Raw genomic sequence first — 27,500 nt, 5'->3', positions numbered from 1 at the left:
ATTTCCAATTCTATGATGGCACGTAAATTAACTTGTCAAGAAGTGAGTTCATTGTTTGAGAGAAAGTTGTCTGAAAGGTCAGGTCTGGTGAAGGATGTCAGGTCAGCAGAGTTCATTCTTCGAGAATATGAAACTGCCACCGTCACCAAATTCTGTTGTAGCAAGTCAACTGACAAAGGTTTTGGAAACACAGGTGAGAGGCCAATCTTCTTGTCATATGCGATTGTATTTTTTCCGTCATGTAATATCCTGGGCTTGATGCTTCTTGGTAGACATTTGAATAAAGTAGGGGGATTTGATCTAAAGGCACTTAGGGGGGATGGTGAGCGGTAGATGAGAGTTGACTGTAAGAACGATATCTCACTTATTTGACGGGCCCTATGCATGCTCGTAAGTGACAGGTAACTAGGTATCATTATCGATGTCATGATCCTTTTTGACACATTATCGTCTAAAGGAAGGGTGACAAGTTGAGTATGCTTCTCAAATTTGTAAAAATTTGTTTTGTAACATAGACTTGGCAGCTAAAAAACACAAGGTATTATGGGAGGATAGTCGTCTGCCATTTGATCACGTCCCATTTGTCTTGGTAAATCACAAGGTATACGATTGTCAACATGGTGTAGATAGACATCTAAGCGAGAAAAGGAAAAACCAAGCGGTACGTTGAAAGTATTTGTATTTAAATGATTTTGCAGATTTTTTATTTTGCGTTGATTAATAACTAAAGGTCAAGATCAAGTAGCCTTGAGTTTCCTCCTCCTTGCATAAAGATAAGAGAGTAAATGATCTGAAAAGAGGACTCGATAGGATAGGATATTTCAATGTCCAACATGGAAGAAAGTTTCAGTGGAAACGTGGTGTTATATCGCTGCTTCAAAAGTTTTCATTAACAAGAAGACTTCTTTTTTCCAAAAACATAGGCCGGTGACCACGCCTATCGAAGAAATGGAGCTGGTAAGCTTTTACAAGAATCAAGAAAACTCAACTGTCCCGCTCAAGTGCACATGAGAGAAATCATCAAATTTCCGGAGTACAAGGTAAGTCGGAATAAAGAAATTGCAAAATGTAATTAAAACAAGGAAAACGCCGACCTATAAATGACATCACAAAAACGTCAATTTGTGTTCCTCCCTTTGACCTCTAGATCTCGTAAAAGACGGAGTGGCGCTGTAAGAGTCATTCCAAAAAGCTGCGCAACGCCATAGATGCTGGAACGGCAAAAACTGAAAGGTGAATTAACATCCATTTTCCCTCAGTCGATGAACACACCGTGCACCCAACTGGAGAAGTAAGCTCTTTCAATTAAATACCCAGTTACCGTCGTCACAGTTTTTGTTGCGGGCTACGTAACTGGTCCTTCTCATAGAAATGAGTGGGTCAAAAACCGCATTTAGTCGTGTACGTAAGAATTATTTTTCGATTTTCTTAATCTCATTATTTACTTTTTTTTACGCTTGATTTCTGATTCATTCATTTCTTTGTTAATTTTGAATTTAGGCAGGAGGTCTGTTTCAGCGCATAGATGAGAGGCTCGTGGCAAAAATACAAGAACTCGTATGTGCAGGAGCAAGATCAGAGAAAGAGATACGCCGACATTTAAAGATCTTTGTGCAAAGAGAATTATATCGAGGGAAAAAAGCGCCATTGAAGACCAACAGACGCTTTTATCCCTCCAAAGTTACGATTAGAAGTCACATGTACAAATCATTAGTCAAACAAAGGTTCTCGAAAATTGTCCAGGAGGATCTTCAGGAAAAGGTGAAGCTTTGGAGGGAGATTTCTCCTGAGGATTATTTTGCGTTCCAGCCCTATGTAACTTACAACGAAGAGGGAGAGGAACGAAATGGGGATGATGATGATAGCAGTCGTAGCGATGGTGAGGAGGATGATGAAGATATCATATTGAAGACGCCAACTAAAGGGCTCCTATTTGCACACCAGACGAAAGATCAACGACGGCTTTTAGAACGCTATGGAAATGAAATAAGTATGCTAGACGCTACTTATAAGACCACGAAGTACAGCCTCCCTCTTTTCTTTGTAGTTGTGAAGACCAACGTCGATTATCAAATTGTAGGCTGTTTCGTCATCCAAAGCGAAACGTCAGATTCCATTTATGAAGCCCTCTCGATAATTAAGTCTTGGAACCCCACCTGGAACCCCTCATATTTTATGGTGGATTTCTCAGAAGAGGAGATGTCTGCAATTGGCAAGTTATTTCCAGGTATTAAGATTCTTTCTTAGAGAAGTGTCACACTGCGAAAATAGATATCTATGGATTCGTAATTTATGACCATTGATGGTTTTATAAAAGAAAGATGCGAGCACAGTCACCATCTTCTAAAATCTAATACGTCTAATGAACGTCTTGATTCTGAAACAAACAAAGTACACGACAAAAATCAACTCCCTTGATCACGTTTACAATAAAATTCTCGACAGGTGGAAGAGTATTTTGTTACTGTTTCTCCCTCTAAATAATTATTAACATTCGTCAACGAATGTTAAGCTGGTGCCAGTTTGATTCTCTCATGGAAAGTAACTTCATTCATTTTATCCTTTTTTTCCAATGACAAAATAGAGAGTGCGATCTACATCTGCGACTTTCATCGTGAGCAGGCATGGGAAAGGTGGCTTTCAAAGTCCAGCAATGGCCTATTGAACGAAAAACAAAAAGTCCTTGCAAAGCTGCGAGCGATAGCTAAGGCCCGCACGGAAGAAGAGTATCGGCATAGATTGAGCGTCCTCCAGGATAGCGAAGAATGGAGGACAAATACCAACTTAAGTAACTATATCACAAAGACATGGCTGCCTCAACATAAGGTATATGCATACTTACCATCATATTTTCTTGAATTTCATGCTGGAAAAGCTAATTTTTAATTCTTTTATAGAAATGGGTATGGGCGTTCAGAAAAGACCGCTTCCTTACAACTATCAACACCAACAATGACGTTGAAAGGCAGAATAAGGCTTTCAAGTATGATTACCTAGCAGGAATCAAACAAAGAACCTTGAGTGGGATGCTCTCAGTGCTAATAGATGAGTTCCTTCCTGACAAGTATCTCAAGTAAGTAATTCCTGCTTTCCGTGTCCAGTCACATGCTGTCTATATTTGGAACATTTTGTGTTTATTTGTACACTTTGGTATAGAACGTCTCGGTTTCAGTGTGAAATGCCCGAAAATTTAGTAAGGAATGAATAAATGAATGAATAGAAAGATGTTTTATTGTTTTAATAAATTTTAACGGACAGTTAAATAGTCTAATGAAAGAAAGGGAAAAGAAAGTTATTTTTCAATATGAGAGAGTGACTAAGTGGAAGGCGAGACAGTCTGTAAAGGCGTGATACAAATACCATTACCATGGAGTAAAAAGGAACATTCTCATGGGCTTTTTGTGTCTCAGGTATGTGGAATTGAATACAAAACTTCAAGCGAGTTTTCGACGCTATAACTCTGCCATCCCCTCCTATTTAAGAGAACGACCGCACCACATCATAAAACATTCCATGGACAGGCTATCTCTTGCGGAGTCTATCCCAAGTAGCAATGTCACAGTTATTGACATGGAGAATGGCGAGTTTTTGGTGAAAAGCCAAAGTAGCCTCGAAGAGAAGAAGATGTACAAAGTCATGTTTGGGACCAAGCAGCCAAGCTGTGAGTGCTTTGATTGGTAGAGGCAACGGCTGCCATGCAAACATTTTTTTGCCGTATTCCAGCACGTCCCGTCATGGTCGTTCGATAGACTTCCAAAAGAATATCGAGATTCCCCATTCTTCAGTGTCGATAGAGATGTGCTCCAAATGTGCAACACCAGAACAATTCCGATGACTGTGGAGTTTATGCTATTGCTTTTCTGGTTTCGCTACTACATGGCCACAATCCTTCTAATCTGACATTTGACAGGAAGCTGATAAGACAACATCTTTTAAAGAGCCTGGAGAGTGGATCATTCGACCCCTTTCCCCTCTCTAAAGTAATGGTGAGATCGTCCCCGACTTTCTCTGTGCGACCTCGTAGCTCAGTCGGCAGAGTAACGGTAGATCTAATCCGGAGGTCGTGGGTTCGATTCCCACCGAGGTCAAAAGATTTTTTCTTTGCCTCGTGTGGTTCCCTGTTTCCCTTTATTAGGGCTAACGCCCTGTGGGTTATTCATGGGTTTAAATAGCACTTTAATTTACACTTCAGAGTTAATTCTCTGTTTCACCATTTGTGTTCCCAGTGCTACGCGGCACAACATTCATATGTACCCTCTCTAAAGTACCCGAGTGTCGAGACAGGAGGCCACTTTTTGTTCAAGAGGTCTCGGTAATGTGCGAGTGTAGAATGCCGAGGGAAGAGTCAGACTCGAAGTCTCCTTCTCGTTGTGTGAAATGTTGTAGCTGCAAGGAGTTTTTTCACAGGAAATGCATTTCAACAATTATTTTGGAAGATTCAAGTGCAAACTGGCATTGTCCAAACTGCGAAAGAGCCCTTAAGCAGGAAGAGAAAAATAACCATTAATTTAACATGTAGTATTAAAAACTGATTCTCAGAACTTCCCATTAATTGTTTATTAAGATAATCGTCGAAGTGAAATATATATGTGTAGTAATTTTTTATCTATGTGGAAGTCAGCTAAAAGAATTTTTAAAATGTATTCATAAGAAACTGTTTCCTACAGATCTTTCCCTAAGTACGCTCTTGCGTTTAGAATTGAAAATCCTGATCTAAATATTGTAAAAAATATTATCGTAGAATATTTTCAATGATGATCATGGCACAACGCAGATAGAGAAAATGTAATAGGTGAGACAAGTCACGGATTATCCTTGTCGACAAAAGTAATATCGCCTGCTACATTATATTCAAACTTAATCTCCGTCCAATCGAGGTAATGTACAATTTTTTATCAATTACCATATTAGAAATAAAAATATATCGCTTAAACTCTGAACGTAACTGCGTTAAATTTATTTCATCAGAAATCCAAAAGATTTCCGGTGTTTTAAAATCCTCCTTTTGACAGATTTCGTGAAGATGTCATTACGTTGTAGTTGTGATCGGCCATCCGTGAAAACGAGGCGTCAAATGTATTTTGTGGAATCTGTCATATGGGTTAGCAACGGAAAAAAATGCAAATATCTTAACGCTAATACAAAGTCATGAGCGAAAACGAAGTAAGTGTTCCTTTCTACTCTATTTTGCGGCTCTAAAATGCGAAATAGGGCCTTCATGACAACATCGGGCGAGCTCGGATTTCGTCATCAGAAATCTACCCGAGATGACCTCTGGTGTTGTAACATCCTCCTTTTGACAGATTTCGTGGAGGTGTTACTATGTTGTAGTTGTAATCGGCCATCCGTGAAAAGGAGGCATCGCAAAAATTTATTGGAGTCTGTAATATAGGTAAGCAACGGAAAAAAAATGCAAATATCTTACGCCTAATACGAAGTCATGAGCGAAAGCGAAGCACGTGTTCGTTTCTACTCTGTTTTGCGGGTCTAATATGCTAAATAGGGCCTTCATCACGAAGACAACATCGGGCGAGCTCGGATTTCGTAATCGGAAATCTACCCGAGATGACCTCCTTCTGACGGATGTAGGAGTGTGCTTTCCCGACGAGACCACGACGGCAAACACGCGAGGCAGGAGTTCTCGTGCGCACGCCCGGTTGTGTAAATTTACTTCCGGTAGCCGTCCTAGCTCGTCCCGTCGTCCTATCTTAAGGTCCCTATTACTATGACGCGACCGTCCAGCTCAGAAGGACTGGAAGTAACTTTACTTGAACCGTGGAATGTTTTCTTTCTTAGTTAATTGCTATAGTAACTCACCGTTGGTGTTTTACGTATACGACCATGTATATGTAAATTAGTTATTCAACTTGTTATGAACCAACGATTCCCTCTTTGCTATGCAGAGAGCTAATGAATTAAAGGATTTCGTCGAATTTTTGTAACCGGGTTAATATATAACGTGAATTCTTTGCTGTGTCATGATAGAGCAGTTGATATTTAAATCGTGTGACATAATCGATCGTCACTTTTCACTCGTTGCACGTTCCAGTGGTTGATCATGTACCAATCGATGGACGAGAATGAAACGCCTCCTGCAGTAGCCAAAGGTATCTGCTTCATAAAATTTCGTAAAATTTAGTATCGTTTGGTGTTGGCTTTAACAACGAAAGGGGCCAGATTTTCTTGACCGAAGTCAGAGTTCTCATCGATCAGCTGACGGAGAGCTGACTTCGTTGTTGGTCACATGAGTATCCGGTTAATCTGTTTTGTAATTTTAAGATTCCCACGAATTAAGGTTATAGTATCTCAAGACCCTAAAAGTATTTTCATATCCATAAGAGAGAGCTAAATATTGAAAGTTGTCTTCCAAATATTAATTTATCATTAATACCTACGTTTCAATATGAGCGAGCTCATCGAAGGATTTGAGGATGGCTGGCTGCCAATCGTATCATACAAATGGCTATTTGTGGAGAAATCTGCCAAATGTTTGACCGTCTGTTTTAGCGCAAAGGCTGCAAGGGTCTCAAAAAGTCACAAGACACATCTTATTTGCTCCAGTTTAGTTACTTTCGTGCGTTACGCAACAACACATCGTTGCATGATCTGTGAACTTTGATATACAAGGGGCACTTATTATTGACTTATGAAAAATTTCACCGTATAACTCTCGTGTTTGAAGCTATTGCAACTTATTTTATGTCAATAATTATTCTTCAGAGGCCTGTAGCACCTTAAAGTTTACTAGCCACTATACGCACGCACGTTCGTATTGCCGTATTTATTGGTATTACAAAAGGTATAGCAGGGAATTGTTTAAGGTGGAAAATTTCAATGATCGCTCATCAACTCGGTACGTGAACCGATTTCTGAAGAGATTTTACCAGCAAATAATTTAACGATGAGGAAACCTAACAAGAAGAAGATATTTTCACATGTCCCAAGTCTGAGCCAATCAAACGCGAGATAAGAATATTCCATCTCCTATGCTCTTAATGTTAGAGGTAATACTATTGGTCACATCATTTGGTCAAAATGGCGGCTTGAATCAAGATCAATATATCATCATTTTACCGGTAAGTAACCTTTTTTCTTGCCTTCAATAAGCTAAGCTCGTTTTCCATGATTGTTGGTCGTTCACTGATATCATTCCATTAAGCATCGCATTGAATCCTCCATTAATTTTTAGCGTAAATAGTGTTGATTACTCGGTATTATTCGATAGCCATGTGATATTACGACTTAAGTCTCGTAACTTTTCAATATAGTCTTAAACCTTGCTGTTCGTGAGTTGAATCTGGGCAAAAGTGTTGAATTTGCTTAGACAAGTCTCCCCTCGCCCTCCTTCCCCCTTTATTTAACAGCGTTCACACACCGATTCGCGATTATCCCTTCTACGAACATGGCTTGACGTTTTTCGTCAGTTTCAAATTCATACCCAGAGGAGTTTTCAAACTCCAGACAACTTATTTCATACTGTTTATTTCGGACTTGAACCAATATACTCTAGTTGGGGTATGCATTGTCAACCGCTTAAATGTTGGAAGCAAGAGGATGAACATGAAAGCTCTTTAACAACAAAATAGTAGAAGTGCGTTACCCTTCAGCATGTTTCATCAATGTACTTGAATGAGCTAATATGCAAGTATCTACTTGTAAATTTTGTTAAATCTTTTGAAATCCGAAACACAGGTTGGGTGATATCAATTTTGTTCATATGATCGCCTTAGATTTCAAGTCAATGCTAAAAAATTTTTGTGGTTCAAAAAAATTACACAGTAAGGCATTTTGATTGGTTCAGACTTACGATCTTCTGGAGGACAGATGTAACCGATAACAACGTAGATGTTTCTTTTTTTTTTTTACAAAACAGAAAGATTTGATATTAATGTGAGTCTGTTTAGTTGTAGATCACAGAAGATGAATCCACCCTTTAGTTTTTACATGTTGATGTTGTCTTTGATCTATTTCCTAAACAGATGCACAACGCATGGAAGCTTATTGTTAAATACACACTATTATTATATGGCTAGTTATTTTTGAGGTAATTCCAAGCATTCTAATTGGTTCATAGTGGGTTGGAATTTTACCATCTAGATCAATTCCATGGAAATGGTCATAAGCCATGTATTTCAACCTCATTCCCAGGGCCTTTTCCCTTAGTTAGGGGTGGAGTTGGGGATGGAGTTGGGGGTGTTCCCATCCCATCCCCAGCTAAGGGAAAAGGTCCTGGGAATGAGGTTGCCTTATGTTTGGTTAGTAAGAAGTTGCTGGTATTCTTCTAATTTGATATCTTTTCCCTCTTTCAGGTTTTCTAGTCTGCCAACCACATTCACTATTTATGGAGTGTAATGTTCAAACCTATTGTTATGCGAAATACAACAATTGAGTATATCAAAATGAATGATTTAACAAGTCCTTCATCAGACATTGTGGAGAACTCACACCCTTCATCTGGTAGCCACTTTATCATCCTGCTTTATTTGCATTAGATGATACATTTTTAAGTCAAGATATAGAGCACTGACTGTTGTTAAGTTGCACTGAAGTGTTTTTGTACGGAGAATAAGAGTTATGATATAATGTTCATCACAATAACAATAATTAAAGGAGTACATGGAATAAAGATCTAGGCAACTTTTGATGCACCACCAAAATTCTCCCTGTGTTTCACCAGGAAATTAATGACAATTTTGTGGAAATCCTGCAGTCTATAGAATTTAAGGTTGTTTTTCATGCTCCTATTCAGTTTTCTCCAAGTGTTGTGAATTTTTATTTTCTCCATGTGTTGCTGATAAGTTATTTGGATATCTTTGCTAGTAAGGCAGAAGTCTTCTCAGAAAACAAGTTGGGCAACTTGTGGGAATTTATCTGTTTCCCCATTGCAAGCAGTTTTGTTAAAACAAAAGTTAGAATGAAAGTAGGATTTTATGACTTTTTTGCAAATAAATAATAATTATGTCATGAAGTCATCTGTCCTGTGATCAGCCTGTTATTTAAGGCTGATTGACCTTAATTTGTCATGTTAAGTGGTATGCTAAACCAGGATTGGTTTGACTATGTATGAAGCTGTACTTATTACAAATTTTTCAAAATTATTTTTAATTTTTTTACCATTTCTTGTAGAAATTAAAATATTGTATCACCTGTTAGATTTGATTTTTGCTTAACCCTTTAACTCCCATGAGTGACCAAGACAGAATTTCTCCTTACAATATCAATACAATATCAACCAGATAAGTGATGAGAATAAAGAAAAATATTAATTGAGGGATAATTAGTTGATTCAATACTGAATTCTCTGAACTAACATTATAATAATAGTATGGTTGACAGAAAGGAGAATGACAAATTTGATCTGTGAGTTAAAGGGTTCAGGTGTATGTTTTATCATTATCAAGGACTTGAATTCAAGTTCAACACAATCTTGTCTCATGTTGAAGGGACTGGTTTTATTGTACTAGTACTGTGGAAATTAACCCTTTACACCTTAACATTAGAATCCATTTTCTCCTTACTGCATTCTACACATATGTCTCGCTAAGAAAATGAAGAGTCAAATGCTGTAAACAGTGTTGGAATTATTTTGAGTTTTTTCTTTATTAGAGTGTGTTTTATCAGCAGGTGGTGATATGTCAAATTCCCTTGAACTCAGTTCAGAGGAAGAATTGAATAGCATGAATGCAAACAGAAAGAGGTCCACCAAACCAGACATTGCCAGCACTTACTTTGATCAAAGAATCACTATTCCCAGAGATGGAGAAGAGGCAGAGGTAAGTTTTTTTGTGTTTGTTTTGTTTTTGTATTATGGTAAAATCTGTGACAAAGGTTTACAAATTTTTAATACTTGATTTCCACTTTAAAGAGAAACATCCTTCAGCACTATAACATCATGCATCATGAATTTGAAGCTCCAAAATCCCTTTCCCCCTCTCCCCTCCCTCTTAGGGAAACCTCCCTGATATTTGAACTTTTGAAGGATTAGTTTGTTGAAATTCCTCTCCCTCCCTCCCTCCCTCCCTCCCTCCCTCCCTCCCTCCCTCCCTCCCTCCCTCCCCAAGGCAAAATTAGTGACCATTACTTTCTACACATTGACCAGTCTTTAAAACCTAGACCTTGTAGACCTTTTGTTCTGAGCTATTTGCTCACAAAAGTAAACTACTTACCTGAAAACTCCCTCATATTTTAAAATATAATACTTACATTCTGCTGAAAAGAATTGATACTTCCAGTTCAAATTCCCCACCCCAGCATGACAAGATTCAAATTCCCCACTTACTGGGCATGGACAATGGTCAGATGCTTGTGTTTTTCCCAGGAACGTTGAAGCTTTGAATTGATTGGTGCTTACCCAGTTTTAATTCATATTCACGACCAGAATTTTGTCCCTCCTTCATGCATTAGTTTTCTTCTCCCTTCATGCATCTGTGCTGTGCATAGTACTTTTTCAATAACAGTGTGCAGAGGATGCTGTGCCCTGTACTTTGTGTATCACACATAACATGTTACTCAAATGAGTCAAACAGAATCAAGATTACCATTTTCATACCATAGTGACATACCGTTAAATCAAATTGGCGAAACTAGACATTTCATACATTACAGTTTCATGTATTTTAACCTTTTACACCCTAAGATTGGTATGCATATTCTCCTTACAGTTCACTACATGTTTCCTATAGTACTGATATAGGGAATTTAGGGAACCATCAAAAGTGTTGGGGGGGGGGGGGTCATTTCCCTTTTTCCCAGGGCCTTTAATGCTCAATTCAGCAGTGAAACTATTAAAAGATGTAAGATGCCAATCACTGTTATAGGCAAAAGGGTTAACCCTTTACACCCTAACATCAGTATGCATATTCTCCCTACTGTTCTCTATATATTTCCTAAGGAAATGTCACAGAGAACTTGTTCAAAAATCAAGGGCTTCTCTGGTGGGTGATCATTTCCCCTATTCTCATGAATTACCTGTTTGAATCAACAGTGATACTGTAGGAGAAATTAGAAGCCAATCACTCTCAGGGATTAAAGGGTTAACAATACTGAATGAAATAAACGTGAATTTCTGCCAAGCATTATCCAGATTTCTCAAATGCAACTCAGTTGCAGTTTGAATTGTTGTCTTACATGCCATGGAATATTGAGGTCTTATGCATCCTCAGAAGGTGCTAAAATGACTTGTGATCAGGATAATTTGTTATCAAATATAAAATAAATAATTTGTTGTTTTATGTGACTAATTACAACAGAATTACGAGTTTAGTTGGCGTCGGTTGTGGGCCTTCACTGGTCCTGGCTTTCTAATGAGCATAGCTTACCTTGATCCTGGAAACATAGAATCAGATCTTCAATCAGGAGCTGTGGCAGGATATAAGGTAAATAATACAAAATGTTGAAATAATTCAAGAATTGAGAGTTCCTATGAGATCATCTAGAATCTGGGAGTCAGTTTCACTTAGCCATAAACTTCCATAAGAGACCAAGACAGAATTTATCCTTAAAATATCAGTAAAATGTCAAAGAGACAAGGGATGAGTATAAGGAAGCATCAATCAGGGGATTATTAGTTAATCCAATACTAAATTCTCCAAACTAACATCACAAGAAATGCATAGCAGTTAATAAGGAGATTTACTAAATAAACGAGATCTTGGGAGTGAAAGGATTAATTAGTTTATAATCTTGTCAAGAATAATTTTAAAAATTGACAGAATTTCAAGAATGTGGAAGATTTCAATTTGTTGTATATTTACATGTTGTTGTAAAATTTATATCTTATCAACTGAAGATGTGTTGGTGTGTAGTATCACTGAGTATGTATACAAGTTGTATGGTATTTTCTTAACCCTTTCACTCCCAAGATCTGATTAGTAATTCTCCTTACTATCTGCCATACAATTCTTATGATGTTAGTTCAGAGAATTTAGTATTGGATCAACTAATAATCCCATGATTGATATTCTTCTCTATTCTCATCACCTGCCTGCTTGATATTGTATTGATATTGTAAGGAGAAATTCTCTCTTGGTCACTTGTGGGAGTGAAAGGGTTAAGCCTGTAAGGCTAGTCAAGATACAAACAAGAAATAAAAGTACTCACCAATATTACACACCAAAATGTCTAATCATTGTAAGTTATTTATTATTTAACTCACCACAGCCAACTGGTTAAACAGGTTTTTTTTTACAGTGCAACATAGACAACTGTAAAATATTACAGGATATATTTACTCTTGTTGCACTTTATTTGTATTTTGCTGAGTGCAGTTGGGAATTAAAATGGGTTAATGTGAGTTGAACAAAAAGAAGTCTAATTTATCTATTATTTTAGAAATCAATGTTTAGTGGGTTTATTCTAAGCATTTATTAGATCTGATTGGTTTGTCTTGTTTACACAGTTGCTTTGGATTCTTATGTGTTCTACCCTTATGGGACTTCTGATGCAGGTAAAAAAATCAGTTTGTCTGTCTTTTTCTGTTCCTCTATTCTCTCTTGGCTATTATATCAGAGCTTAAAAGTCAAATTTGTTCAAAGTCACAAAGTATCAGCATACAATTAGAAAATTGTAATAAGATATGAAATATTGGTCACTAAGAGAAAAGCAAATTTCAGCATTTTCCTTTTTGTTTGGAAATTTCAGAACCCCCCAGAAGTTCTATTTTGCTTTATTGAAATCCAAAACAAGCAAAAATGATTAAAAAACAAAATGACAAGAAGACAATCAAAATTAAGGACCAATGTATACCACAAATTATACATGTGTCTTATTCCTTTCCTAATGTTATCTTTCTTTTTGTGACTTTTTTTTTCTCACCAGAGATTGTCCCTTAGGTTAGGAACTGTGTCAGGTAAAGTATTGTTGTAGAAAGATTTTTAAATGTGTCTTTAAAAATTGTTATTTTAAGTGTAAGCTGACTTAAAGATCTTGATCCCTTTTTACGTGAACTAACAGACAGAGTGTTCCTGAATTAATAACATGTCCAAACATAATTTTGCTACAACAAATATGTTGTGCTTCCTTTTTTCCTTGTTCTGCAGTTTTTTTTTTCCTCTAGTTCAGTTTTTCATTTTCCTTTTCTTGTTGTTAAAGGTTTATGAAAAGCAAAATAAATTTCAAACTGGCTTAAAAAATTTTAAACCAAATAAATTTGCACCAAAAGAAACACTGGTACATTGGATGGAAATTTCAAACCACAAGAATGTTGCAAGGAGATGTCACTGCTAAGGCTTATTTTCACAATAAAGCTTCTTGCTTTGTTCTTGAATTCTTCAGATATGATTGTACATTCTCTCATTACATGTTCGCTGGGTAGTGTATCACTGCTGTGAAGAGAAGTAACTTGTTCATCACCTCAAGAGATTTTAGGAATTAATTATCCATGCTGGATTTGTTACTATAGGCAAGCATCTTGCAGAGGTGTGTCATGAAAAGTATCCCAAGATACCCCGTATCATTCTCTGGGTTATGGTTGAGATTGCAATCATTGGCAGTGACATGCAAGTAAGTCTTCAGTGTGTTATCATGTAAGGTGAAGTTTGCACACAAGCCTGTACCTCCTTAGATCCTTAAGCTTTCCCCTGGCATGAAGTTGCCAGGCATATTGTGGCTCCTTGAAATGGGATGGTAGTTTGCCTTAAGTAATCCTTCTTTCCCAACACTAAGCAATCTCACAGGATGTACTAGGCAAAGAATTCTGCTTCCTCCAAGAGCACAAATCATTGACTTTAAACACATCTTAAGCTGAAACTTTTTAGTCTGAATTTCAATATGCTACCCTTTGGGTCATTTCCCCTTTCACACATTTCTATGAAAAAAATTACGACTTCATGTATGAATGTGGACAATTATAAATCATTATGCTTAAACAATTGAGTCTTTTTTCTTTTTTTTAATTATTATTGCAGGAAGTTATTGGAACTGCAATAGCATTTAACCTTTTATCAAATGGAAAGTAAGTATCATTTTTGGTGACCAGAATCTTTCTTGCTGTTATTCCAACATAGGTTTCTGTTCAAGTATGTGTTTTAATTTATACCAGTTTACTCAGTGATGTTACTGATTTAAAAAAAAAAAACATTTATATCCCTCCCTTTGAAGAGTTTTGGTCTGAGCCCATAACCTCTCTGAAGGTGAAGACCATTTTCATAGCTCCCTCTGCTCTAGATTTTCTCATGGCTCCCAATGGGGTGGGTTGAATATTTTTGAAACAGTGAAGTGATTCAGTAAATGGTACATCACGATTGACTTACAGCACTTGAGTCTAAAACCATTACATCATAGCTAAATTGAACAATCAGTTTGCACAAACTAGATGTAGTACTCTTGACTGACAACAACTCTTCACTTGATTCTGATGATGACTTCCGCTCAGATTGTTGAAACATCAATCACTACTACTAAAAACAGTCCTTCTCAGGACTACTCTCACATGGACAATCAGACTACACAATCACAGTGAAGTGATAATGATGATCATCAGGAAAATCATCTTTGTTTCTATTTAACAGGATTCCTCTGTATGGTGGTGTTCTTATCACAATCACTGATACATTTATTTTCCTATTCCTTGATAAATATGGTGAGTCATTATCATTGTTTGGAATTTCTATGGGCCATGTAACTTCTCTGTTGCACTTTGAACTCTGAACATATTATCATGATGGGTGATGATGATGTGGACATTAAGTAAAGAAAATCTTTCTTTCAAGTAATAATTCCTCTTTAGTTTTCAAATAATTTTGACGCAACAGCCCCTTTGAAGGAGACAACCATAACAAAATCCAGTCTAATTGCCAAAGGGTACAAGTATGGATTAAGCAGTCCTAAGTGCCATGCCTTCTCTTCTCTCCTATACCATATTTCCTTGAATAAGCACCCCACTCTAAGAAATGCTTTTCCCCGAATAAGTATCCACCCCCTAGGCCATAAATGTCACCAAGCACCCCTCCTAAATAAGTATTTTTCCCTTAAGGAACAGGCAGGAGATGATCATTTGATTTTGAATTATTTTCATTCTAGGTCTAAGAAAGCTCGAAGCATTCTTTGGATTTTTGATAACTGTTATGGCTGTGTCATTTGGCTATGAGGTAAGGCACATGTACTTCCTCCACCCAAATTCATTTCAGCATTCAGGCCAGGGTTTTACTGGGTTAATATTGGGTATCAAAAAGATGTTTCACAGCATGATTTACAGTTACAAGATCAAGCTTTGTTAAAAGTGCAACTCTGCTTGAACATTGCAATTGTGTAAGTGGTGATTCACTTTAATTTGTAATCTTCAAACAAAATGTTTCAGTACATTAATAATGACATGCATAGGGCCAACTTGCTAGATTTACATGATGCACCAAAGCATACCAACTTAGCACTTAAAAAAAATTTGGGCTATGACAGGATTTGAAGGCTTGCCTCCCAGCTGAGCTACCAAGCCAGAAGTTGGGAGTGGGTACACTTTGGAGGGTTCTTCTTTCCTCTAGAGAAATCTGATCATAATTTTTAAAGAATTGAATTTCATTTGACATGCAGGTGAAAATTAAATAAAGCAATGATCCTCGCAATAATGAGTTGCAACTTAGCCCTTTAACTCCCATGAGTGACCAAGACAGAATTTCTCCTGACAATATTAATACAATATCAACCAGATAAGTGATGAGAATAAAGAAAAATATCAATTTAGGGATAATTAGTTGATCCAATAATAAACTCTTTGAACTAATATTATAAGAATTGTATGGTGGACAGTAAGGAGGATTACAAATTTGATCTGGGAGTGAAAGGGTCAAAGCAAGTGCAGAGAAGAAGATTTTTTCTGGTTTCTTTTCTGCAAGTGTGGCTCACTGGTGAGGATCATTGCTTGACTTGACTACCACTCAAAATCCTCAAAATTTTGCACAGCTATGGACAGTCACATGGAGTTATTAATGGTTCATGAACCTCATCAGACAGAAGATATAAACTAATGATTATTTTAGTGACAATAGCCCAAGCAGTGTTTAGCAGGTTGCATGCGCTAGACTCCTGTTCAAAATTCTGTTTATCTTCCATGCAGTATGTAAAAGTAAAGCCACATCAGGATAAAGTACTGGAAGGTCTTTTTATACCTTGGTGTGAAAATTGTGACAACAAAAGTATTTTACAGGTAGGCATTTTCTGATAGACTTTGTTTTGTTCCAATGTAAAGTAGGGGTATTTCTGGAGGAGACACAGCAATTGGTTTGGTAGTTAGTTCAGTAAGTTTATTCTATAGGCTGATTAAGAAATATGGCAAATTCTTACCTTGTTTGTCTAGTTAATAAAGATGTTAAGTATTTATCATATATGTCATTTTTTTAGTTACACAGACTCTGGCTGTGATGTTCTATGAAATCTGTTTTCACAATTGAAACTGATTGCTAAAATTTTCTTCGTTTCAATTTCCTTTCAGGCTGTAGGTATAGTTGGAGCGGTCATCATGCCTCATAATATGTATCTTCACTCAGCTCTAGTTAAGGTTTGTATACTTATGGATTATGACTTCTAAGAGCATGATACTGTTTTAATTTATAAGTTTTTAATACCAGTGATGAGTGTGAGTAAGTTTTAAAGTAGGTGAGCAATATGAGACCTAAAATGAATACAAAAAAATATATCTGTGCTTAGTATGGGAATGTAAACGAGTATTCAAGAAGAGCACGATCCAGCGCGCCATGTTGGTGGAAAAGGAAGGTTATTCAGGAGAGGCACTGAGAGAGTTTTATTTCATTACATCTGTTCTCTGATTGGTCATCACTAATATGTTAACTTTACAATAGAAGTCCTACCAGTTGATAACAAATTATTGAAGGGGTTAATTTTAAAAAGGAATCTGTAGTGTTGTGACAGTGAGTTGTATTACAAGATAATATGATTTCTCAACTGTATTGATATTAAAAATTGGCCACTGTAAAGAGTTTCTAAACTCCTCACAGTGGGCAGTGAGGGTCAAAGATCATTTGAGCAGTATCTTCCTAAGAGCGTTAGCCCTTTGTCAGAGAGAAGAAACTCTTTACGCTGCCCAATTTACATTATCAACTCAGTTGATGAAAACCAATTAATATCAGTCCCTTTGATTTGACAACTTGATTCAACGCATGAATTGGCTTAACATTAAGCAAACGGTTCTCGCCCAACCCAACAACTGCAAGAAGACTTCCATGGCTTAGGTTGAGAAGTATTTGTTTTATTGTGAATGGTATTTGTGTGGTTACAATTCTTGAGATATTGCTTATTGTTAACGCTGTCCTCTATCTATTTGTTGTAGTCTCGGGAAGTAGACAGGAAAAATACTAAAGCAGTGAAAGAAGCTAATATGTATTATTTTATTGAATCAGGTAATAAATTCACCTTAATCGATGGTTAACAATATTTTTAACCATCGAATAAGGGACTCATCATTCCACCATTATTTACAGTTATCGAATACATCTTACGGCATTATCTGAGAATCGTATCGATCGCACAAGGCGAGCACAAAAGATTAAAACCATGTCAGTATCCCTTATGAGAACTGCCATCTCAACCAATCAAACGAAAGACCATAACCAATCGTGACTTGTGCATCCGCGTTTTCCCGCGCTTTTTAAACAGTTTGCTTGTTTTTACTTTGATTTCTCGTTGTGTTATTATGATGTTAATCCTTACACTGACTGGCAGTTGTACTTTCTCTGGGTTTACTTTTTTGACACTCGCTTGAAGAGTGCTCTAGTTTTGCTTCTGACCAGTTGATATAGTGATGCATGTGTTCCACTCCAACAATATCAACGCAGGACTAAAACCACGTGTAACTTGGTCACATGTGTTTTTGCGCTGTCAAGGAGACTTTTTAATTGAGTGTTGAAAGTTATCCTCGCTTTCTGTAATTTTGCTTTACTTAGCTGTGATTGGTCCTGAATACTCGCGATGTCTTCTTAACCGAAACTAATGAAATTCAGAACTAAAAGCAATCTCAACTTAGTCGCTCGCGTTTTCCTGCGCTTCAGCCAGTTTGGTGACAGGTCGAGTTTAGTTTGAATTTTTACAAGCTCTCCAAGATAACTTTCTTTCTTGATTCTCTTTAGCCGTTGTGATTACCTTGGTTTTGGTTTTTGATATGGTTTACATGTTCGAGTTCTCAATCAAAACAATTCCAGTCCTGGATAAATTTCAACACTGTTTTTAAGTCCAACTATGCCTGTAGGAGTTGCTTGTGTATAGTAACATGCCTGGTCATCACATGTAACCTCTCCTCTCTTTTTTTCTTCCAGCCATTGCACTGTTCGTTTCACTTATCATCAATATATTCGTGGTCGCAGTATTTGCAAAGGTAAAGCTATTTTTTTTTACCAGTGGTTGTTCCAGAAATTAAAGAAAAATAGTACCAAATAATCCTCGTTTTACAGCCCTACGAAACTGCGCGAGGAGGGACAAAACGACAGCTTTGCACAAGCAAAAGAAAAGCAAAACGTGAGAAGATAGGTAGAAAGGGAAAGAGCTGGGGTTTATCATAAAATTCTTACTGTCTGAGTTTGGTTGGAAAGGACTGAAGCCTAACCTCCGTTGCTTTTCATTCCTCTGCTACTATCACGCTGTTTTAATAACACGCTTCGTTCAGCTAACCGAACACCCAGAATAGCCTATGGATCGAAGTTGTCATTCTCACTGTGTTTTTTTTATAATTATTATTTTTAGGCATTTTATAATACTACATATGGGCAAGTGGTGAGTCTGTAATTATTTTTAGTTCGTTTCCATTCCAGCTTATGACAAAAAGGACATAACTGCAGTAGTACATTAACAGTTTAGTCCTTCACGCCTCAGCATCAGTATCTATTTTCTCCATACTGTTGTCTATACATTTCCTGAGGTGCTGACAAGGAGAATTTGTTGAACAATCAAGAGCTTCTTTGAGTTGGTGATCATTTCCTTTATTCTCATGACCATAGTGTGTGATTCAGGACTGATATTGTAAGGAGAAATTAGGTGCTAGTCACTCTTAGGGTCAAACAGGTACTATAACACTACTTGCAAGAATATGTTACAGAATCAAACAGTTACAATACTGCTGCATTGCAAAGCCTTTGTTTGAAGAGGTACGATACTTCTGTCAACAGTCAGGGCGTGAAATTGCGCCTAATACAGGCGTCAATGCGACTAAATTTTTCACTTTGGCGACCAAATCCTGGAAATTAGTCGCCAAATTGGCGACTAGAATGTTTCATCATAACCTTACCAAGAGATATAATGAATTAAAAAGATTTGCAAAGATAAATCCGCGGTGAACTTCCTCGTTAAGTTCGTTTCCAAAACGCAATACATGCATCTCGACCGATAACTAGACGCCATCTTGGAGTTAGGTGAGCTTTAACGTTGTATATCGTCCATCCTAGTGTCCACTTTGTAGCACGTTAAAGATCTTTTCCCAAATTTAATTTTGGAGGGTCTATCTAGAACGCCGACAGCTTAAAAAAAGGTTTGTTTGTCTTTGAAAATGGCGACCAACTTTTTTCCACTTGGCTACCACTTTGAAGAATTTAGGAGCCAAGTGGCTATCGGAAAAAAAATTAATTTCACGCCCTGAACAGGCGTCATTTATTCTTCATTCAAGGATTGAGAGTACTTCCTTTTACTATCAATATTCTCGTGTTACTACATTTCTTAATGAAAACCCCGACAATCTCTTTCTTTTCAGTATCATAAATGCATTGGAAACAAGATAAGCCAAGCTGAAATCTTTAATGTGAACAAGAGCACTGATCCTCATGTAAGAATCTTAGAACAATGCGATTTTGTTAATCTTTCAAATACAAACATCTGGTAAAGTTTGTGTGAAAGTGTTTCTCGATTGATTTGTCATATATAACGTAAAAAAGCAGAGAATATCGAATACTCATTTCTCTATGTATAGATTACTTGGAATTCCACCATCGACGGAGACCTTTACAAAGGGGTAAGAACTGTTTGTGTTTTGATAGTTAAGACATTGGTTGAGACAGTTGTATCGATTAGTTTATGCTAAAACAGTGGATAGCGTTGAAGGTGTACTCTGATTGGCTGCTCAAACTCCGAATATTCTTTGCTATTTACCTCCGAGCTACGCGGGCGGGATTTGCGGCCGAAAATATTGTAATCGTTGCAGGAATAAATGAGTTAATATCATCTTTTAGTGCTACATTGTCTCCCTGATTTAGTATTTTCTAGAACAACTATTCACCTCAGTGTTGGTAGCTAGCGGTGGATATTTACCTGGACGCTTTGTAGCCCGGTTAATATCCTCACTAGCCACCTCCACTTCGGTGTGTAGTCGCTAATTATTGCAGTGCAGTGGCCATCGTTTTAAAGTCTTATCCATCTATCCTTTCAGGGTGTCTTCCTCGGATGCAAGTTTGGAAAAGCAGCGTTGTATATTTGGGGCATAGGAATCCTAGCAGCTGGTCAAAGCTCTACTATGACTGTAAGTCTTGGCTTCTTAAAAAAATGAAACACGGTTGCTTTTTTTCTGAGGCTTTATGCACTACGTGACGCACAAAGGAAAGGTGAAAGTGTCCATCGTGTTTCTTGAGCGTTAGAGTAAGCACTCGTAATGGTTACTGTTAATGTGGTCAATCGTTCTTGTGATCTTAAAAAAATATAGATCATATTCAAGGAAACTGAGCTTCAAAACCAAGGTAATCAAACAACCAATCAGTGGAAAGGAAAATATCTCAAGGAGCCAATGAGTTCGCAGAGTAAAAGTATAAAGTAGTAAACTGCTTGAAGCGCGAGTGAACGCGAATGATCCTGTCGCAGTTGATCATAGTGTTGAATCTGATTGGTTGTGAGGTTGGCGCTAGTTTTCCTAACCAATCACATGGCGAAGTAAAGCAAAACCAAACAATTCCTTGGATAACTTTCGACACAATTCTCCCAAAGCCTGTTGGGTTGAATTTGCTCTCGCTTTCTGCTGCTGAAAGCTAATAGCATCATTTTTGTTTGTCTTCATAGGGAACCTACTCAGGCCAGTTTGCTATGGAGGTATGAAGCGATTTAGCGAATTTGATTATCCGTCATTCTCATGGAATAATTTGCGCTTGTCCACTCCTCAACGATTGTTGATATTTCTTCGATAAGAGACAATCTCTCGATTTGATTTATGAACTGCAGGGCTTCTTAAAGATCTCTTGGGCAAGATGGAAGCGAGTGCTGTTTACCAGATCAATCGCCATTGCTCCAACCCTTTTTGTGGCTTTCTACGAAGGAGTCCAGGATTTGACAGGAATGAATGATTTCCTTAATGTACTACAGAGTTTGCAGGTAAATTGTCGCTGGTATAGTTTCGAACCCCTTTTTTAATATCAATAATCTTACCTTGAGGGAAACCTTCAAATTGATGCTTTGTCAGGGTATAAAATCCACGTCGAGATTGGCTAGGGATGGAAAAGAACTACAGAGATCACAAGTGAAATTCCTAGGCCAAAAAAACCATGACCAAGTCAGAATTTCTCTTTACAACATCAATAAATATCAAGTAAACAAGTGATGAGAATAAAGACGAATATCAATTATTAGTTTTTCTAATATAAAAGTCTCCGAACTCAAATCGTAATAGTTCTAGGGCAGACAGTAAGGAGAATTTCTAATGAGATCTTGGCAGCAGAAGGGTTGAACTGTGACGTGGTTCCGGTAGCGACTTTTTTTTGATTTGGAGAAAAAACCCCGAGTTAAACATCTAGGTACTAGTGAGCTGTGTACATTGCCAGCTTTCTGATGAGAAAATCGCTTAACAGGCAGCTGTTAATGTAACAGTAAAAGCTCCGACCGGAGTCAAAAATGCTTCCAACTACTGCCAATGACGCTCAAGAATTTTTTGTCAGTTAAGCTGAAGACTTTTTCTTATCTTTACTAGCTCCCTTTTGCTTTGATTCCTGTGTTGCATTTTACGGGAGACAGAGCCATCATGGGATCTTTTAAGAATGGAAGGTAAGCTAATCTGTCTTTGTATCGTTGGATCAATATCAGTATATCCTCGTTGGACCAATATCAGTATACCCTCGTTGGACCAATATCAGTATATCCTCGTTGGACCAATATCAGTATACCCTCGTTGGAGCAATATCAGTATACCCTTGTTGGACCAATATCAGTATATCCTCGTTGGACCAATATCAGTATCTGGGCAACTGCCCACCTACCCCTCCCCTAATTCAACAAGAGTCAATTGATAACAAGTTAGGGTTAATGTTGGGTTAGGGGAGGGGTAGGTGGGCAGTTGCCCAGATACTGATATTGATCCGTATCGTTTTTATACCCTGGTTATATTCCATATTGTACCAATCCCGCCTTGTAAAAAATCCTGCAGGGTTTGATAAGAGACAAGCCTATCATCTGGAGGGTGTTTCTTTGATTAAACTCTAAGTTCTCTTTAGAAATGAAAGGAAAAATGTGTGAGCAGTTAGTCATTTGTGTGTTTATCCTTCAACGTCTAAGTGTTGTTGCAGACAAAATTATGGTAATTTAAATTTTGAAAAAATTTGGGTTAATGCTGACGCTCCAACTCGTACCGACGTTTTAAATGAGAGCAATGACAGCCAGTCCTTCTTTTATTCCTTCTGGTAAGAGGAAGCAATCAGGAAAAAGAATAGCAAGCGAAAATGCGTCACTCTTTCTCTCGTTCGCCCCAAACAAACGAACTGAGTACCCAGAACAGGCCATTAAGCGGATATATGCGTGATAATCACTTAATTAACTTTTATCGTTCAATATCGTTTGGGCTATATGATTTCTTTTTTACTCTTCTTATGTCTGATTGAGATCCATTTAATTGTCGTCCTGTTGTTTTCTTTCCTAGGGTGATGCAAGGTGCAGCTTGGTTTTTGTCTGTTGTAGTTATAGGAATTAACATGTTTTTTGTCGCGGAATATGTGGTGAGTTTTGTTTTGACGCTTGTCTACAATGTTTGTCAATATGTTATGCTTTACATTAATGACTTACGTAATCTACTTCTAGGCGAACGTATGAGAAGTCCGCTTATCGCGAATTATATGCACTAAATAACCTTTTGCAACCTTAATTTTTTTCTACAAAAATTATATCAAATAGCGCTCTCAATGGTGAACATTTATCCCTGTTTATGTATTTACTTTAGCGTCTTACCCATCTCTTACTTGTCTTTTCCGCGCTTTGGGTCGCGATCATCTTAGTAGTAAAAAAAGGAGAATTTTTTTACAAATCAAGAACTTTTCAAGTTTGCGATCATTTCCTTAATTTCTCTTAAGCCTAATGTTTGATACAGCAGTGCTATTTTAGTGAGAAATTAGATGCTAATCACCTTCAGGGGCTTAAGGGTTAAAGTGAGTAAAACATTTGGGATCAATATCAGTATCTGGGCAACTGCCCACCTACCCCTCTCCTAACTCAACAACAGTCAACTGACAACAAGTTAACGTTAATGTTGGGTTAGGGGAGGGGTAGGTGGGCAGTTGCCCAGATACTGATATTGATCCGACATATGCTGGATATGATCTTTTTCCTCTTTTTACTTGTTTTTTTGTTTTGTTTTGTTTTGTTTTGTTTTTTTCTTTAATTTCACTGCTTTTTTTCCTGGTGTCTAGAAGTTATTTCTAACGATCATTACATAAATTAAGATCACCAGATAGCTAATATGAAACATGTAAGCTTGGAGCCCTGTTCTTGCTGAAGGTTTAGTCGGGCATTGTATTTAAGAATACGAGAGTGTAAATATTTAATAATCTCCTGTTCCAGATTTTTGGTTGTGGAATGTCCGTCGCATTAACTTTTCTCTGATGTCGTTTCATTTGTTGTCTTTCAGACCGAAATACCAAGTAACGGAGGCTACTATTTTTTAGTTGGATTGTACCTTCTCTTCTACGTTGCTTTTCTTTTGTTATTGGTAAGTAACCTGTGTTTAGATTTCTATGCCCTGGTTCTAGACTGAGGTTTCAATTTCTTATTTATCCTCGTCTCAGTTTCCTTCGCAACCTTTGTCTGGTCTATTCATATGACGCACTCTCTACCCCGCCAACGTCTGCTTCAATCGGAAGCACATTCCTTTCTGTAAGTGTAGCCAATCAGCAGAACGCGGAATTCTTTTTTTTTTCTTTTTGTTGAGGGAAAGGAAAGTTTGTTTTCGAGTTGAATACGGATGCGAATGGACAGAACCTGAAAAAATTACGATAACGATAATGGCTTTGTGATCTATTATGTTAGGTTTATTTTGCGCTTGGGTTCACCTTCTTGGATTTCATCAAGGTATGAAATGGTGTTTTAATATTTCATTTACTAGAAAGTGAACTATTTTTTCAAGATCTAATGGAAGAAGTTTCTGGGATTAAACGATCGTCATCGATACTTTTTTTTTGTTATAAGCTATTAAAACTAGCCTTTCATCGGTGAGATTACTTCCCTAAGAATTTGGTGACGTACATTCTACTGGCACGGCACAGATCGGCGCAAATTGTTGTACCTTCACAAACTTTTAACAAGAACGACGGATAAACTGCTTCTGTTTATGTAATATTTTGGTTTGAGCTTCGGGAAAAAAAGGGTATACGCATGTAAAACACATCGACCAACTGGCGTGTGTGATTAGTTTAACTCTTTATTGGCAGTCTTGTTATAGCAGCCTGAAAGCATGCGCAAAGCGTCACGCCGAGCCATTACAACGTTCGCACATGCGCGTTACGTTTTGGATACGCTTACTTCAACATGTGCGATTTGTGAATGAACGACGATATTTATTAGAAAATTCGTAGGAAAACGAGTACCTGTGAAATTGCAATTTGTTTGAATTTTGTTTTCGGCAGGTTTTGAAAAGACCTGATTCAATTCAATACGTCCCTCAGGAAGATGATAATACTGTTTCCAATGGCTTCTCACAGTGACGTGGATTCGAGTTAATTTAGCTTAGGGGTTAGCGATGCTATTAAAGGCAATGTGTTGTACTAGTGTAAGGCCTTGTCACGCGTTGGTATATAATAGTATGTCATGATGAAGCCATGCTTCTTTTAAGATTTAAAGTAAGAGAGAGATTTTAAAAACCATGTTAGGTAGTGCTATACAAACAATAAAAAAGAAAACGAGGAATAGATTGAATAGTAAATAGAATATTTTTTTTACCGAGCAACAAGAAGGACAAAATCGACAACAAATATTGCCTTGATGATGAATCCTTGTCCCAGTCCTTTATCGTGAAGGCTACCGTAAGAAGATGCTTTCGTAGCCGTCAAGACAAGGTGCAATGTAGTTTTTTAAAAAATTCTAATTTATGCTGAATAAAGGTCATTCACAGTAAAGTTAAAACTGTGCAAATTATTCGCGTTCAATACCGTTGGGGCCTCTTGTTTGGGACACCTATGGGGTGGGGGGCACAACTTCGGTCTCGGAAAAATGTCCAATAGGTCATTTACAGTCGTGTACGTAGTTGCCAAGCCTTTGATTGAGGCTGAAGGTGACCTTGATGTGATAGAGACCAGTATCTAGTTAGCATGATAACAAAGTAATATACATTTGAAAAGCAGCAATTTTGGTATCATAACAAGGTCAACCTTAGCCTCGCTCCTGTTCAATGGCTTGGCAACCAAACACAAATTCCAAATGGGCTATTCATATTAAGTAAGTAAATGGATGCCTCCATGTTGGATAAGAGAATGTGTAGCAGTCCAACCGCCCTAGAGGGATAAACACCTAAGAATCTTTCACAAACAAAATTGGGTGAATTATAAATTGCAGTCATCTTTGAAGGGTGCGAGGGAGTTGGCCTTCATCCTTCAAAATCATTTGCCATTTCATTTACGATTCTAACGTGGAAGGGGCACCATAGATCAGGAAATCCCTTCATTCAGGGAACAAAAGTTTTGGCCCCGGAACAATGTTCGTGAAACATTTGTATTTGCTACTCAACCGGCGAGGACACTTCCATTTAGAGGAACACCTAGTCTCGTACCTAGACCTCACTCTAATCAATATGTGACTAAAGTTAAGTGTACACTCAAAATGATACCGCAATATTGTGTAGAGGTAAAACTTGTCGTTCCGGTTTGCAACATTTACTCGATGCACTTGTAGTTTTGTTTTGATTGCTTGTTTTTAAAAATCATTTGGGGAAAGGACAACAACAGGACTACTTTTTGTCTTGGATTTTTAACATGGATGAGATGCCAATGCAATTCGGACTTTTGTTCAGGCGCACTCTCGGCTTAGCTCGGCTTATAAATGAATACATGCCCATTTGGTGTTGTTGAAATGCGCTAAATTTTTTTTCCAAAACTTTTGATCATAAGCTGAACCCCCCTATTTAGCTTAAATTTCGCATAACTCTAGCTTCTAATTTCTATTAAAAATCGGTCGGCTTGAAGCTTGTCAGCGTTCGCTGCTTAATGAAGGATCTTGGTTTTGGATACTTCAACTGGGTGCTTGGAATATCGACTCGGGCATATTTTAACCAACTAACCTCTATTTACATGGGTCCTGAAAATGTCTCCGAAAGGACGATTTACTGTTCTTTAAAACTTGCACAAAAATCAGAGTCAATGAGCTGCATCACAGCTGGTTGGGTTGAAAATTTAGAAGTCACATCACAAAGATACCTTCACAAACCTGGTAACGAAACTGCACGTTACAAGTACCTTTCGTTTTTATTTAACTCTTCGACCCTGTAAGAGTGACTAACATTTAATTTCTCCTTACAATATCACCCCTGAGTCACATATTAAGGTCACGAGAATATAGGAAATGATCACCAACTGAAGAAGCTCTTGATTGTTAAACTTTGCAGATCCTTCTTAACCTTTACATCTGTTATATCAATTGTTCGCAGCCTTGCACAGACTGCTCACCCTTCAGATTATAACTGAGGACGAATTACGATTGGTTCTCAGTTGTAAGAGGCTCGCGTAACTTAAACAAACGACGTTCATTATTTGCATGGTGTAGAAAACAAAATGCAAATATAATTTTTCTTCAAGAAACGCATTCCACGCGCGATAAAGAGAAGCAATGGAAAGCTGAATGGGGCACTCCTATAGAGCTCGCTCGTAGGAGCAGTAATGCAAGAGGTCTTGCGATCTTATTACATAATGGCTTTGATTGTAATATAAAACAAAAATTTGTGGATCCTGCCGGCAGATATGTTGGTGTTCAAGCACAAATTAACGATGAAAAATATCATCTGTTTAACGTTTACGGTCCAAACAGTGATAATCAAGCTGCAAAATTTCATGATCATCTCCTTGCGGTCCTGAAAAAAGAAGACCTCACTTATGAAAATAGGATAGTTTAGGAGGGGACTTTCACCGTCCTATGAATTCGATGTTGAATAAACAAGGTGGGATAATAAGGACCAGAAAGAAAATCGTTGAACGTATTGAAGAAATTTGAATGACCTTTAATTTGCATGATATTTGAAAGGTTAAAAACCCAACAAAAAAAGCTTTTCGTAGTCTCAAAAATCTCCATTTATCTTTTACAGATTATATTATTGGCTCATTTCAGAAACACTTCAAGACCTGATT

At 37.5% G+C, this 27,500-nt stretch overlaps 1 protein-coding gene and 1 non-coding gene across 7 annotated transcripts; both read left to right on the top strand.

Moving 5' to 3' along the window:
- The first annotated feature begins 94 nt into the window (after positions 1-94).
- On the top strand, positions 95-3,900 carry LOC113682434 (uncharacterized). Its single transcript, XR_016179542.1, has 8 exons — positions 95-193; positions 476-661; positions 924-1,040; positions 1,148-1,291; positions 1,501-2,227; positions 2,585-2,826; positions 2,898-3,073; positions 3,411-3,900. It is a non-coding gene; the product is annotated as an uncharacterized LOC113682434 (transcript).
- Positions 3,901-5,815: 1,915 nt separating this feature from the next.
- On the top strand, positions 5,816-25,290 carry LOC113682799 (natural resistance-associated macrophage protein 2). Of its 6 annotated transcripts, XM_089182381.1 has the most exons (25): positions 6,662-7,076; positions 8,310-8,457; positions 9,622-9,773; positions 11,250-11,375; positions 12,398-12,445; positions 12,817-12,847; positions 13,400-13,500; positions 13,905-13,951; positions 14,508-14,578; positions 15,019-15,086; positions 16,049-16,138; positions 16,424-16,489; positions 17,279-17,348; positions 18,261-18,319; positions 18,685-18,714; positions 19,685-19,756; positions 19,901-19,942; positions 20,357-20,446; positions 20,977-21,006; positions 21,136-21,285; positions 21,878-21,951; positions 22,820-22,895; positions 23,801-23,881; positions 24,199-24,240; positions 24,795-25,290. In XM_089182381.1, the coding sequence occupies exons 2-25, from the start codon at positions 8,352-8,354 to the stop codon at positions 24,870-24,872; spliced, it is 1,800 nt and encodes a 599-aa protein (XP_089038507.1). In that variant the 5' UTR covers positions 6,662-7,076; positions 8,310-8,351; the 3' UTR covers positions 24,873-25,290. The 6 variants fall into 6 exon arrangements, with proteins under 6 accessions (XP_089038506.1, XP_089038505.1, XP_089038504.1 ...); XM_089182378.1 differs by lacking the exons at positions 6,662-7,076; positions 23,801-23,881; positions 24,199-24,240; positions 24,795-25,290 and adding an exon at positions 5,852-6,107 and having other exon boundaries at positions 9,625-9,773; positions 22,820-23,315; XM_089182376.1 differs by lacking the exons at positions 6,662-7,076; positions 23,801-23,881; positions 24,199-24,240; positions 24,795-25,290 and adding an exon at positions 5,852-6,107 and having other exon boundaries at positions 22,820-23,315.
- The last annotated feature ends 2,210 nt before the right edge of the window (positions 25,291-27,500 follow it).

This window comes from Pocillopora damicornis, chromosome 9 (genome assembly GCF_964200805.1).
Source record: "Pocillopora damicornis chromosome 9, jaPocDami1.2, whole genome shotgun sequence".
Lineage (NCBI taxonomy): Eukaryota > Metazoa > Cnidaria > Anthozoa > Scleractinia > Pocilloporidae > Pocillopora > Pocillopora damicornis.
The sequence above is the reverse complement of the archived record's forward strand: the minus strand, read 5'-3'. Positions and strand labels throughout refer to the sequence as shown.